Source organism: Chamaea fasciata, unplaced genomic scaffold, assembly GCF_029207755.1.
Source record: "Chamaea fasciata isolate MVZ Bird 193981 ecotype frontalis unplaced genomic scaffold, bChaFas1.0.hap1 SCAF_3, whole genome shotgun sequence".
Taxonomy (NCBI): Eukaryota; Metazoa; Chordata; class Aves; order Passeriformes; family Sylviidae; genus Chamaea; species Chamaea fasciata.
This window is the reverse complement of record NW_027094088.1, coordinates 17124474-17138639: the sequence shown is the minus strand read 5'-3', so window position 1 is coordinate 17138639 and position 14166 is coordinate 17124474. Positions and strand designations below refer to the sequence as shown.

Below are 14166 nucleotides of genomic sequence, written 5' to 3'. Positions count from 1 at the left end.
ATGGTTACGTAGTTCACCTCTAATGAAAAAACAAAGGCATAGAAGTGAAAAGTAACGCAGCAAGAAATTGCAGTAATTTTGAAGCGCTGATTCCCCTTCTCTTGTTCTCCTCTGGCTTTCCTCACAAACAATGCTTGGGAACACATGAAAATCAGATACTCCAATCAACATTAATTGTTTTGACCATGCTAAGTGTTCCACTATATTTGAAGCCTTTTGCAACTCTACTCCTTCATTTTCAAGGAATGAAGGAATTTGTATTTTTGGCTGTCAGAATCCCTCTCTTCTGGAGTCCTCTCATTTGCCTACCACTGCCGTGGACTCCTGACTGCCCTACCTACTTGCCCTGAAAGTGCAGTACCCCCCATTCATTCCCAAGTTAACCAATAAATTGAAGTACTGTCACATTTTCAGCTTGCAAGTAATTCTGTAGAAGTCCTCAAAGAGTGCTTTTATTTTCTTTAAAGTAATTTATTTAAAGAGTACTTGAAAGCTGTCACTGGTATGCGGTGCGTTCCCATTCCTTGTATTTTGAAATCTGTGTGGGCATGTGACCTTGTGAAGATTTTGTGTAAGTTTGCCACCACAGCTTCACAAAAGCTCTCCTGACCCCAGAGCAGCTGAGAAGAGCGTTTAAGTCTCTGAAGGATTTTGTTTCCCCTCATGAAACAGAACGACCAAAGTAGATTTTAAGGCCTCACTCAGCAATGCTGCCTCCAAAAACATCTCGAGTACAAACTGAATTGCCAGGTTAGGGAGATAGCCCAATCTCTAGCTTTGTTGTGTAACAGGTACTCTTCTCTTTAATAGCAGGCTTTAGGGTGAAAAGAAAAGAAAAGAAAAAAGGTGACAAGCAGTGGATTTCCTTTCTCTGCTGGACAAAGGCGTCCTGACCATCAGACAAACCTGGCATCCATGCATGTGGCTGACTGCACTCTCCCTCGGGGGACACAGTATTTATTAGGCACTGCACCTCCCATGTCCCTGAACTTCCAGTGTCCAAAAGGACTGAACTCCTCAGCTTCCCACTGCTCCTGGGTGTGGTGGTCACCTCCTCCTCACTTCATTAAGTCATGGAACAGCCAATCTCAGTTTTCTGAGTGCCTAACTCCTACTTCAAGTCACTTTTGGGAGGTGGAACACATCAACTTCCTCTGTGACTGAGACATTCACTCTCATACAGCTAGTAAGATGGAAAGTAAGAGTAGGATATAAAAAGGTTCTCACTTCTGAGAATCCAAACACTCTGGCTGCATTTCTGTCATCACTTACTCTGAACTCGGGCAAGGATTTTTCACTTACCCCATAAACTCCTTGAGGAACCAACTCCATCAGCACTGGACTCCTTGGACCCCTCTCAGCTTCCTACACTGCACTGTCAACCTGTGGGACTGAGAGCCAAGAAGAGCTTTTCTCATTAGTGGTGCAGAGATTACTGAGCACACTGTTGACGCTCATGTTTGAAGCAGAATTGGCCAGGCACTGGCAGAGAGAAAGATTTCAGCCTAAAAGCCATGGAAAATTCAGTTTCTCAACTTCTCCAACCACAAGGCTTCCTGGCAATGACAGACACCTCTAGATCCAGTCAGGAGGCATTTAGGAGTGTCTGCACCCCCCTTTTCCTCAGGGGGGCTTCTGGGGCTGATTCTGCAGCATCATAGGGCTTACCGAGCTGTGTAGCGTCTAATGCATTTCACAATAACAGGGCTGGGGGGGAAAAAAGTCAAGTAGCAGAAAATTTACCTTCAACACAGAGGTAATTTTTTTTAAAACTTTCTAGCCCCACAGTGATGGGAAAGCAGCCTTCAGACTGCCCAGAAAGCCACCCCTCCTGCCTATCTCAATTTGTGGATTCTATCAGCATCCAGAATAGGATTTAAAGCTGTGTTTTCAAGCCTCTTGCAGCCCCGTTCATTCCAGCAGCATCCTTCCCTGCAGGTAGCCTGAACACTTCCAGAATCCCTTACACTTCTCTTCCTGTACCCACTTCCTCACTACTTTTTCTTTTCCTCTGCCTGTGTCAGCAGGACAGTTCCAGAGACTCTGCAAGGAAAAGCAGTTCAGCACACCTACAGCACATTAGCACAGGCAACTTTATTGCTGAGCTGATGTTGTTCAGGGAATAGCTGGGGACTGAAGTGGCTCCAGCTGGTTGGTGATAAAAAGTTACATTAAAGATGGTAAACATCAGATGATGATGGGAGATCCCTTCCAACTCTACTGTGCTTGAGCAGCTGAGGGAGAGACCTGCAGTCACAAAGAGAAGTGAAAATGTCACACAGGTGACAGCGCTAAAACAGGCTGAGAAGAGAGGAGAGGGCAGTGCCCATCATGAGTAACGATGGCAAAATTATGCATCTCAGAGAAAATGTCAGCTTGCAGCTGCCACAGCCAGAGAAACAGCACAGCCCAGCTGCAGCAGCTGCTCCACATCTCCTCCACTGAACAGTTTATCAGTAGGACATGAGAATAATACTCACTGAGATCCAGGACACCAAGCTCTACAATGTAAATGCTAGAGAACAGAGTCATATAATGACAGAGTTCAACTGGGATCCAGTTATAAAAGGGAGGCAATTTCCAAAGCTCCTTGACTTCCAGCAACTACCCAAGGAAGGGCCTGTGCAATGGAAGATGTTGATTACCAGGTATCCTGCAGACTGGGCTGTGACTGTAAGGTTTGCCTGAGCTTTTCCAACATCCAGAACCACCCCTCCCCTCTGCCCTATCTTTGAAAATTCCATCAATTCCTATTGCACATGTTTTTAGTTAAGATTATAAACCTAAACTGACTTGAATACATCTCCTGACGTATCAATTTCAACAGTTTCAGGTGACCATTTCCATGGTGTTAAAATAAATATTAACTCCTGGTATGCCCCAATACAGGCTGACTTAAAAACACGCTCTTCTGAATGTGCAAATATATATTGTGACAGTACTGATTTAACATACTAATTCTCTCCTTTAAGACTCCCAGATAGCATGTAAAAGCAGCCTCATTTCCCAAAACCATCCCTTAAGACAAACAATTTAAGTGGTTTTTAGCCTGTTCTTCGAGAACTTTGAACTGGCCCCAGTTTCTCTAAGATCACTGACTTCTCCCTTTTTACCTTCTCTCCATCACCTCCTGCCCAGCAACAGCCTACAGAATCAAGAAAATATACAGCCTCAAAAGGAATTCTTAAGGTCTTTGGTAAAAAGCCAATTTGAGAAAAACTTTTCTTGCTTCCCATCCTGTTCACTTACTGAAAACTGAGGGAATATTCTTGATTTTGCAAGCTTTGTATGACTAGATGTAGAAGACACTGCCAAGTAATATTCAGTACTGGAATGAAGTCCAATTAAACATTTTCAGAAGAGCGCATGACAATCCCCACTTTGATCAACCACAGACCATCTCCCTACCCTTTAGTACATAACTTCAAAAAGTAGCTACCGTCCATCTCTTGACACTGATGGACTGAGTTGGTAACACTGTAAGGACATTTAGATCAGGAATGTTTTCACTTGGCGCCTTAAAACACAGCCCCAAGAACAGCAGACCATTTTAGAATCTAGTGATCATTTTATTTAAAAAACCCCAAACCTTTATAACTTATTAAGGTTGGTGCCAAACTTGGCACTGGGACCAAGGTTTGCCAAACAACAGCAGAAGCGAAGTACAGCTACAGGATGTCAAAGTCAAGGACATTTGAGCAGCTCTGCTCAGTATTCTGCTGTAAGATAAATTAAGCAAAACTGTCCTTAGTGCACAGAAACTTCTAATCATCTGCCATGGTAGGTTTGCTTTATTACAGTATTGAAAATAAGTCATGAACATAAAAGCAGCAAGAGAAGAAGTCAGACTGACTGCAATTATTTCCCCCCCCAGTCTTTCCTTCTCCCTCCCATGTTCTCCTTGGATACAGAGACCAAAGTGTGTATGTACCATGTGTAAATCACATCATACATTTGAAATTAATTTTAATTTATGTACAGCAGTTACCATTCATGAATGTACACAGTCCCTGCAGTTACATTCTTTATAAGGTTAAGCCTTCACTATTCTCTACTGGATCTTCTGATGGAGAAACAGAAAGGAGAGGTGGAATCAAGGAACAAGGAATGATCACAGTCATTAAAAATTTGGGGACTTTGAATAATGAAACTCAGAGAGTCTTCCATGAGGTTCCAGAAATAAATGGTGGCAACGTGTATATATTGCAATTTTATTTCATTCGCTCAAACAAAACGTTAGCATGTAAGAAATTTAAAATGACACAATATGATAAAAATAGCAGAGAACGAACTGAGAAACTAAAAAGAAGGTAAACCTAAATGCATGAAAAGTCAACATTCATTAGTGAACAGCTTCAGTCTTTGATTGACACTTGATAACTTTAAAACAACGAACTGGAAATCATTATGACTGTCTGAAGAGATTTCAGCACCAGCACTAAGGGTTTTACATTCAGTTGGTTTGCGGTTGACTTGGTAGCCACTTATCTATAGTGCAGGTTTATCACAGGTCAGATCACAGTGTTGAGGAAAGCAACGCCCTCCTGGCATTAGGAAGGATCCCTTAAACTGCCCTCAGCTTAAGACATCCATTGTACAAAAGCACAGAACCACCACAATATGGTTTTTAAAGAACTTAGTCACCAGTAAGCAAAATAATCGTAGCTTCTGCAGTTCATTTTCAATACTGAAATCTCTGGAAATGGTGCAACTGTCAGTAGGTCAGGAAATGTCTACAGTAATCTTTAATTCAATCCGATTTTCTGGAAAGAACCAGTTCTGCAGGTCGGGATTACAGAAAGTATGTATGTAGAAGCAGCACAAAAAGACAACAACTGTTCCTTTTTCTTTTAAACAGAAATCATGTTAATTGTAGACCAAGGCACAAAACGTTTAGTGCATAAGCCAGTTCCTTGCACAATCTAGAAGTTCAGCCTTTAATTTTGGACCACTTATAGCCATCCATGCTATTCCACTATGTAACACCTGAACCCTCCTAGAAACGAATCAAACGTGATTTCTGACAAGGGTAAACATCCTTACTGCTCAAAAAGTCTGTGTAAAACAAAAAGCTACATCAACAAAGATGAAAATGCCTCCTCTTGTTTTGAGATAAAACAGTACTTGACAAGCTTACTATGGATTTTTTCTTTTTAATGCCTTCAATAAATGCATGCAGAAAAGTGATGTTGTTTCTCCTCTTTATTAAAAAAAATATTAATAAATGGAGTTAGACAATATTTCCACTGTTGTCTTCCCTTAGAATCTGAACCTATAAGATCAGGCAATGTTTGAATGGAAGAAAAAATTTTCTATAGATGACTCTCTGAAGCTGTTAAGTGCTGTTTTGCTTTGGTGTTCAGCATTCTAGACAGTCTGTTATTGAAAGCATCTGTGCCACGAATGGAGCTGCCTGTACTTGTAAGCAAATCTCTCCACAAGTTGTAAGTCAACTTTTCTTCTGGATCAGCACAGATCCCAAAGCAAACACAGCTTGTAAAAATGGACAGTGCAAAGGAAAAGGGAAGATTTTCATCCATATTCTTTGTTCAAAGCACTACAGAGCCAATTTGCAGAATTTCTATTCCACTGAACTTTACCACATTAAAAAAACAAAACTAAGAAAATAAAAAATTTACACTTATAAGATTGAAAACCCTGGGAAAGAGAGAGGTTATCACCTCCCCTAACAAGGATTCTCAAACTGTTGAGCAAAACCAATGGCATATCATTGCTGTTTTTTTCAGGGTTTGTGTTGTGGGGGTTTTTTGTTGGTTTTGAGTTTTTTTGGACAGGAGGGTGGCAGATAAATTAGGAGGAGAAGGGGCCATTTACTGTGACCTGATCATTCTCAGGTAACTACTGCTGTTCTGTTTCAATAAATGACCAAAAAAAAGGAGTCTCAGAAAAGAATGAAGCAGAGGGTCATGGTGAAAAGGTGAAGGACAACGCACTTACACAGGGGCATCCTCAGCAAGTCAGATGCCTACAACGTTTTTTCTCTCACCGAGAAACGAATTCGGTTCATGTGGGAGTTTCAGAACCATTACTGGAAGTTATTACTGAATTTCAAATAGAAAACTGAAAAAAGATACAAAAGGATCAAGTACCTGGTTCCATTAACATGGTTACTGATAAAAGTCATGTTTTCCTCATTATTACACATGCATGTAAGATGAAGAAAAAGTGTAGAAAGTAATAAAAATGTGTCACCTTCCCCCTCCCTCTTCCCACATCTTTCTGGGCATAAATTAAGCCTTACAAATGAAAAGGCTACTCTGTGACATGCAATTTTTCTTTTAATTAAAAAGCTGGCTGTGTTGTGTTACATTACAAAATGTCCACATGCATAAATCTAAAAAAAGCCCCAAAATCTACTGTAAATCTACAACATACTAATGATTTACATTTGACTGCTGATTCGCTTTATGTCGAAGTCTTAGATTTGGTAAAGCATCGTAACAATGTAGGAAGGCATCTACATCTTTAAACTCTGGACTGTATTTGCTTTTTTTTTCTTTTAATTTTCCTAGAAAATTGCATGAAGGCTAACTAGAGAGGCTTCCTATCATAAAATTCCAAAATCTTGATATGTCATCACCGTCTAGGTCATCCTTACTTACAAATACTGCCCTTTAAAAGCACGCGTCTCTAATTGTTCCTTGCCTTGTGAACTGAACCTCTACACATCTGATCTCTTAAATTACTCATGGAAATATCAGATATGATAGGAAGACAAACCTGAGATACATTTGAAGTACAACAGTATAACTTGCTAACTCCTTCATTAACAAAGAAAACCTCTCTGAAAAGCCTTCCCAAGCTTTTCCCTGTTTTTTTGTCTTAACAACAAATTCTGAAACATGTGCAATTTTACCTTGACATGAGTAGACTTCAAAGCACTGTGATCTTGTCTGACAGATGTAGGAATTTCTGCATAATCATTACAGTAACTTTAAGAGTCTTTTCCACCCTGCTGAAAAGGTCAGAAAAAAGCTGCAAACTAGGAGGGGAATAGCATTATCACCAGAGTGATGTGTCTGAAGCTTTTCAGAATAGGTTGTTTCTCCCTCCTTCCAAGTGTCTGTCTGTCTGTCTCCATTTTCTTCTAACAGCTCACAAAACGTAGTCAGTTTTATAACAAGTTAAAGAGTCACATCGGCTTAGTACGAGTCTTTCTATGCAGTATTGGACTTGCTGAGTTCCTGCCTGATAGCTGCAGAGAGAGAGACAGAGTCAGCAAATCAGATAAAGTCAGGGCAGGAAGCTGGAACACACAACTGACCCCTCAAAGCAGGCTCACCCTGCTCTCACAACATGAACAACCTACACCTAAGGCAGCCCCACGTGGCTTCAGACAAGTGGCATTATCAACCAGGCACTACCTTTCTTCTTCCTGTAAAATTTATGTTAAAATCTTAATTCCCACCTCCACCAGGGTAGTAAATCATACACAGTTTTATTTAATTCCTGACAGGTGAATTTTTAAGATTATGCTTTCTCAATGATTTCCCTTAAGTACAGAAGACTACATAGGAAAAGAGCTTCTCTTAAAATAAAAATGAGAACAGTGAGAATTCTTTTCTTAGACTCTGACATTACAGATCAAAGAGGTAACTGAAAGCTGGAAGCACAATTCTCCTATGAATATTACCAGTTTTGAAATATGTACCTTGGCAGCTCTGGGTTATTTAAAAATAACCTACCTCGCACCACATGATAGTAAGGATAACTTCAAATCACTCAAATACAGCGTCACTTCAACCACTCTTAAAAGACATACCGGTATCAATGTTCTAGTAAAAAACCCCAGGAGACAAATCACTGGAGCACATCAATTGGAATAGGTCTGGCACCAGTGGTTTGCCATCAGATGAAGAGCAAAGCTACTTTTACCAATAAATCACTCTCATGCTACCAATACATTTTATTTACATTTTAAAGCACCTGCAGCTACTCTAAGACTGAGCAGCAGCAGTGAACAGAGCAATACTTACCATCAATGAGTTCTTCCTTTAATTTCGTTAACTCCTTCCTCATTTCATCTAAAATGTCCTAAAATGTGTCAGAGCATAAATAACAGATTAGCAAACAGATTCGTTTTGCTACCTGTAAATTTCTGTAGAGAGAAATCCAGAATCCTGCCACTACAATCCTTCCCATCAATCCTTAACCCTTCTGAGAAGCATAACCCACCCCGTAAGCTTCCAAGTTAATCCTCAAAACCTAAGGCATCCCTAGAACATTATTAGTGTAGGTACAATGCAGGAAAAAGCAGTCCCTACAAGTGCCACAAATTGATTCCTGTAGAATTTATGAGAGAAGGGAAAAGAATGAGAAAGATTTGCTACAGGTGAAATGTGATGAGGAATGCAAAAGAGCTCACTTAACAACCACAAGCCAAGGAAGTATTCCCAGGGGAAAAAGAAAAGAAAAAGATAATCAAGGTATCAAGATCCCAGTCCCAGTGGAATGTGATGGAATGAAGGCAACAGAGTGAAGTGCTGTTCCTGCTTACTGTTTTTTCTATCTTTTCCTCTCAGCTCCTCCAGAAACACTCACCAGGCCAGAAGCCACTCTAGAACTACCTGTTGAGGCAGGACCCAATCCAGAACAAACCAGAACTGATCCATTACCCAACCTAAAGCCACCCACTACGTTGGGGACATGCTCTAGAAACAACTAGAAGTTGCTACCAAAGTAAAAGTGGCTCTAGAATTACCCAGGGAGCTGCAGCCTGCACCAGAATCACCCTCCCCACTTGGGGATGGACCCATTGATCCAAACGCCACTTGGACATCCTTCACCTCCAACACCACAATTCCCACAGGATTCCTCTGCTGTTGAACTGGAGAGCTACACAAAAGACAGCATATCCCTGGATGCTCTTCCACCACCAAACTTGTGACTCACATCTGATACTAAAATATGGTGATAGTTCTGCTAGAGCTGCCCCAAGGACTTGCTGCTTGTTTGGGTGCAGAGAAGAGAAGGAAAGGTTTTCCAGGTAAACTGATTTTCCAGTTCCATCTATAATGTCAACAAAGCAGGAATTTTGTGAGAAACTAACGGGGCTGTCTAAGCCACCATCCTACAGCTGTAGCTCCTAAGAATACTGACCCATGCTTGGGCAAAAAAAAAAAAAAAAAGAGTAGTCATTACTAAATCATTCACTTTGGAACTGGCTAACTAAACAGCTAAAAGTAGGTATTGGACAGCTGCAAGTCTTTATATCCAACTTACATAGCAATCCTTTTTAAAGCATTATACACATACCTGCTTCAATCTGTCATAATCTAGACCTTCTGACTGTACTCCGTTGGCACTGGGCTGTCCCGTTGGTGTAGATTTTGGTCTGCAGCACAAAACCACAAAATCCATGAGTTACTGGTTGCTCATTATTACAGGATACCTAGGACTCCCCCATCAAAATTGCTGACATTTGTCTAACAAAAACATAGTAAAAAAACCATCAGAATGGGAAAAAAAAAAGTTGGGAGTGGGAGGCTGGGAAAAATCAAGCAGACCCAAAATACCACACAGAATAGAAAGCAACACCCAAGAATGTTTTCCACACACTGAAAATATTAATTACCATAAGAGTTATTAGTTCAAAACAAGAACTTTCAAAGCAGCAGACAGATTTCACTGTCAGTGGTTTCTGATTTCTTCCTAATGGGCACGAAAAGCTGAATGCCTTCAAAAGTCAAGTACTTTCCTTTTTTAACTGCTTGCTCATTCAAAAGAGGCTCTCCCAAGGAAGCACTCCCACTAACTAATGACTGCATGTTGATGCTGACTGTGTGAATGCTGAGCAATCACCCTGGGGGATTTTCAACAGTTGACAGACCCAAGCAATGTTATCCAACTCCTCTGCAACCTCAGTTATTCCATCCAGCATTCTAAAGCTACTGAAAGCAAATAGTGTAACAGCAGCAAGATTTATCAGGTGATACTTGAGAGGAAGTTCTAATGTTTTGGACTATGTCATGTTTGATGTTTGCTGATGAAATACTCTCTTTTAGACATCAAAAACTTGCTTACCCAGATCACTTTGCATTTTTAACACAGATTCCAAAAGAAGGGGCATTCCCGCCTTTCCACTTCTCTTTCCTGATCCTCTCTTTCATTCAAGGGGTAATTCAGACTCATGGACTTTACTAGAGCTATGAGCAGAGACAAGAGCCTGGATGTTCACAGCAGGAATACCAGAAGAGTTTTCCAAAGAGGGAGAAATGTTCTGCTGCTCTTAAATACATTTTACATCTTGGCTAGCATTCTCCCTCCATTACCTATAAAACTACAAGCCAAAAAGCAGCTGTTAATAAAATTCCTGACAATTAATCTCAAGAGGTTTCCCTGATGTTTAGAATTATCACAGTATGCTAACTTTAAGGAAGGGCAGAGTATAAAGTAGAATAAGCTGGGTCAAATTTCATGGCCCTTCTATGTGGCATCTCTGAACAAAATAGCCTAGCCTACACTCAGTGTGTCCCTGCAAAATTCCTATATAGAAGGAATTAATTCAGCACTGCATTTTTCTGCATTTGTTACATGAGGGTGCAGACTGATTCACTGCAATGAAGGTGGACAGGAACAAGGAAAAGACTTTATTCCTTAGTTTGTTTTACAAAATCACTACCTTGAGCTTTCATGCATCTTCCCTTACAAGACAGGAGTTCATCCATAGGGAAATTATCCTATTACACTGGCTTTCTTCAGTAAGACCTGAATGAACCTCACACTGGATTGTCTTGTTGACTTTTACAACCTGACAGGACTATTTTCTGACTTGCTAAATAAAGAACACTCAAAATGTGACTCCCAACAGAAAAGGGTGCACATATCAAAATGTTGGTTTGATACTTGTTCTTCCCTAGGGATCACAAACCTCAGTTGTCACAGCTGTAAAGACTTAAAACAGTTTAAATCTAAGTTCCCAGAGAGAAATTGCTAATTACCTGAAACACACCAAAATTAAACACACAATCCACCGAGTAAGACAGAAGATGAAATATTGAATAACTTGATAGTGAAAGAAGCTGGAAAATAGAATTCACCTTGCAACCACCAGAGAACCTACTGTGTGCACTAATGCTATGAAGGCAAACCACAGTTTAGGATCTTTCACAAAAGTCTTTACAGGTTACAGTGCTTAGTTCTGTATGGAAGAATTCCTTGCTCAAAAACATTCATCAGCTGAGATCTTTGGCAATTGCTGTTTCATCAGGTATCTCGTATTTAAAGAGTTACTTGCAGTTTACACTTCAAATTGTGAGCCCTGACTTACTCCAGGCAGAACTGCTGAGTTTTTCAGATAATTCATATAATTTCTGATCATTTCCATTGACTATAGTTCTGTTCCCATACACTATGGCATGACAGCATTTATCCAACATGACTGAAAAAAATCCTCTTAAATGCAGCTCCTGGCAACTGGAAACAGGTATCTAGTGCCTGCCTTAATGGAAAAATCCAACCAATTGTATATTTTAATATTTTTTTAAAATTACTTTCTAGTTTAATGTAATAATAAGACGACTTCAAAGAAAAGCTTCACACAAACGGACTTTTTCTATTTCTTCATATCTTTAGAACAAGAAGTCAGTTTTATCCACCATAACTATCTATTGCTGCTATCTGTTAAAAAGCTCCACAGGAAAGCTTCTTTATGAACACTGCCCCTCAATCTTGACAATGTGTTTGTTACCTTTTCGCTTTCCAAAATGCAAAACATTCTTAATTCAAATACTGAAATACCACAACTAGCAAAATAGATAATTTCTAATCTCAGGAAAATCTAGCTGTGTTCCTCCCCAGATTATGCTATTTCTTTTCTTTTTTCAGCCTGAATGCAGTTGTCATTTAGGAAAACAGTAACCATTGAAATTTAGTGAATAAAAACTTCCCAGCCATTCGATCCCAACGTGGCTAAAGAGCTCTCCCGTGTGGTTTTTCATAGCATTGCCTAACAGGACAGTGAGGCAACCCTGAAAGTCCCTAACACACCTTCAATCAAGCATGCAAAGGAAAGATTTTATTCATGCCAACATGCAGAATACACCACCCAAGATAAGTAGCTAAAAGGGGAACTTTTCATACAAAAAGATTAAGTAATCACCACAACGAGTACCTTTGTGAAAAACAAAGCCAGAATTTGACTCAGTAATTCTGAGGGGCTCTGTAACACATTTACCTCTGGAAAGCTCTCAAAACCTGAAGGGTTTCAATGTCAGTATTTTATGACCACTAGAGAGTAAAACTTAGATCTCCAGCAAAAAAATACACATGATGTTAACTAACTTGTGAATATATTCCAAATAGAAACATTAATTTATGTTTTAAAAGTCTTTAATCAAAAAGCAGGTGTGAAAACACACCAGGAAAATTAATTCCAGTTCCTCTGTATCTAAACTTACAGTTTTGAAAACCTGCTTCTTAAAACACAGCAAATGGTCCACTAAATCCTGGCATATTCAACAGGAATTTGTACCTTTGCAGGTGGAGACTGCCAGAAAACCAGTATTTTATATGAATTCATACCTAGTAGTTCTTAAGCCATCTCAATTTGCCTTTCGCATCATCTGCTTTTAACCAGTCCAAAAGTGGGCTCCACTGGGCAAACAAAATGAGGAGGAGGAATGTGGTGGTGCATGTGGTGATTACCAACCCATGTAGAAAAAGCCCAACCCTGAACTGGTCAAAGGGGTTATTAGGAAGTCTCAAATCCCAACAGGATGATACCTGTTTAATGAATCATAGAACCTGTTTTCAGAAGCAAGCAGATTTTTCCACGGAGATTCCCGTCTATTAGGGGGAGAAACACTACCTTTAAAAGCTATAATAGGTCTTAATTTTGTTCAATTTTAGCACCTTAAACACCATGGGGTTTCAGTAGATTCAAGGGTTCTACCTGCATGTTTCAGGAAACATTAAAAACCCACAGCTTAAATCTTTTCTATTTGCTACAAAAAGAAAAAGCCTCATTTTAGACAGGACACTAACTTCTTTTAAAATACTTACAACATTCATTCTGAATAACAACAACTGCATCGTCTACCTCTGTGGAAGCTCTGAAGAGGAAATTTTGCTGACTTGCCAGCTTCTTAGGTGTGCTTTGCTTAATCCCTGTAAGTGACTCACATCCTCCCCTCCTGCAGAGGTCAGGAGCAGGCTCTCCAGCCTCACCAGGGGAAAAAAATCCCCTCCTGGCAAACACAGTATTAGGTGTTTTAGACAGCAGCTCCCCTTGACTAACTCACTCAAACAAAACTATCTTAACAAACTGCTTGCTGAGAGACTTGGCAAATGTAGAGAATTAAGAAAAATACAAGGATATTCAAGAGAGACTTCTAACACCTTCTCTTTCTATGAAATTTTCCTTATCCTGGCAGAGCAAGCTGTCAACACTGACTAGAAAATTGTATCAGCAGGCCTAAAGTAGGTGCTATGGCACCTTCCAGCAGGTTATGACAGCACTGGAAAAGAATATTGACATTAAATAAACACCGAATTCTTATTTTGTAGGTACTTTTAGAATATACACTCAGAGAAGCTCACATCAAGTTAAATTCTATCCACATTTTCCACTGGATGAAAGAAGACAAAAGCTTGATGGAGAGAGTGCTCCAATACATCTAAGAGGAATCTCAGAAATTCTCTGTATTCCTCTAGGTCAGAAAACATTTTTAAATAGACCTCAGCAACCTCTGAATTTCACCAGCTGGAAAAAGATCAGTGAAACTGGATGCATAGAACAGTTTACAAAAACCTACTGCTGTAGGGGCAGGTAGAGTCAAGACTTCAGAACATTCCAGACTCCCCAAAAGAGTCTGATATTGAGAGTAGACCTACTTATTAATCCCTTTACCCTATGGATAAGCAGTTTGAGCAAAGTATTTACAGTCAATGGGCTGGGTCAGAAACTGTCTTACAAAACATGAACTCTAAAACTCTCTTTAGGATTCCTCACACCAATTATTTTTGTGACAAGTTCCCCCTCAATGCCATATTTTGAAGCAGATCAAGGTATCAGCACAAGAGACCTTGGTTAAAGAAGGTCAGACCTACTGAGGGGTGAAGGGGAAGAGGGCAGGGGAAAGTCAAGGCCAAGGGTGATGCAGTATTTTGTTACACTGACAGTGTAGCAGAGAGAACATCACCACC

General features: G+C 40.0%; 1 protein-coding gene across 8 annotated transcripts in view; it reads right to left on the bottom strand.

Annotated features, from left to right (window-relative positions):
• Window positions 1–4197: 4197 nt before the first annotated feature.
• Window positions 4198–14166, bottom strand: part of ENAH (ENAH actin regulator) — a 90616-nt gene continuing 80647 nt past the window's right edge. For 5 of the 8 annotated variants that reach the window (XM_066178172.1, XM_066178176.1, XM_066178178.1 and 2 more), the window contains 4 exons: window positions 12745–12807; window positions 9277–9355; window positions 7998–8055; window positions 4198–7216 (listed from right to left, as the gene is read on the bottom strand). In XM_066178172.1, coding sequence (XP_066034269.1) covers window positions 7179–7216; window positions 7998–8055; window positions 9277–9355; window positions 12745–12807 — 238 coding nt within the window. In that variant the 3' untranslated portion in view covers window positions 4198–7178. The remainder of the gene's footprint in view (window positions 7217–7997; window positions 8056–9276; window positions 9356–12744; window positions 12808–14166) is intronic. The other 3 variants (XM_066178173.1, XM_066178177.1, XM_066178179.1) reach the window with 1 other exon arrangement.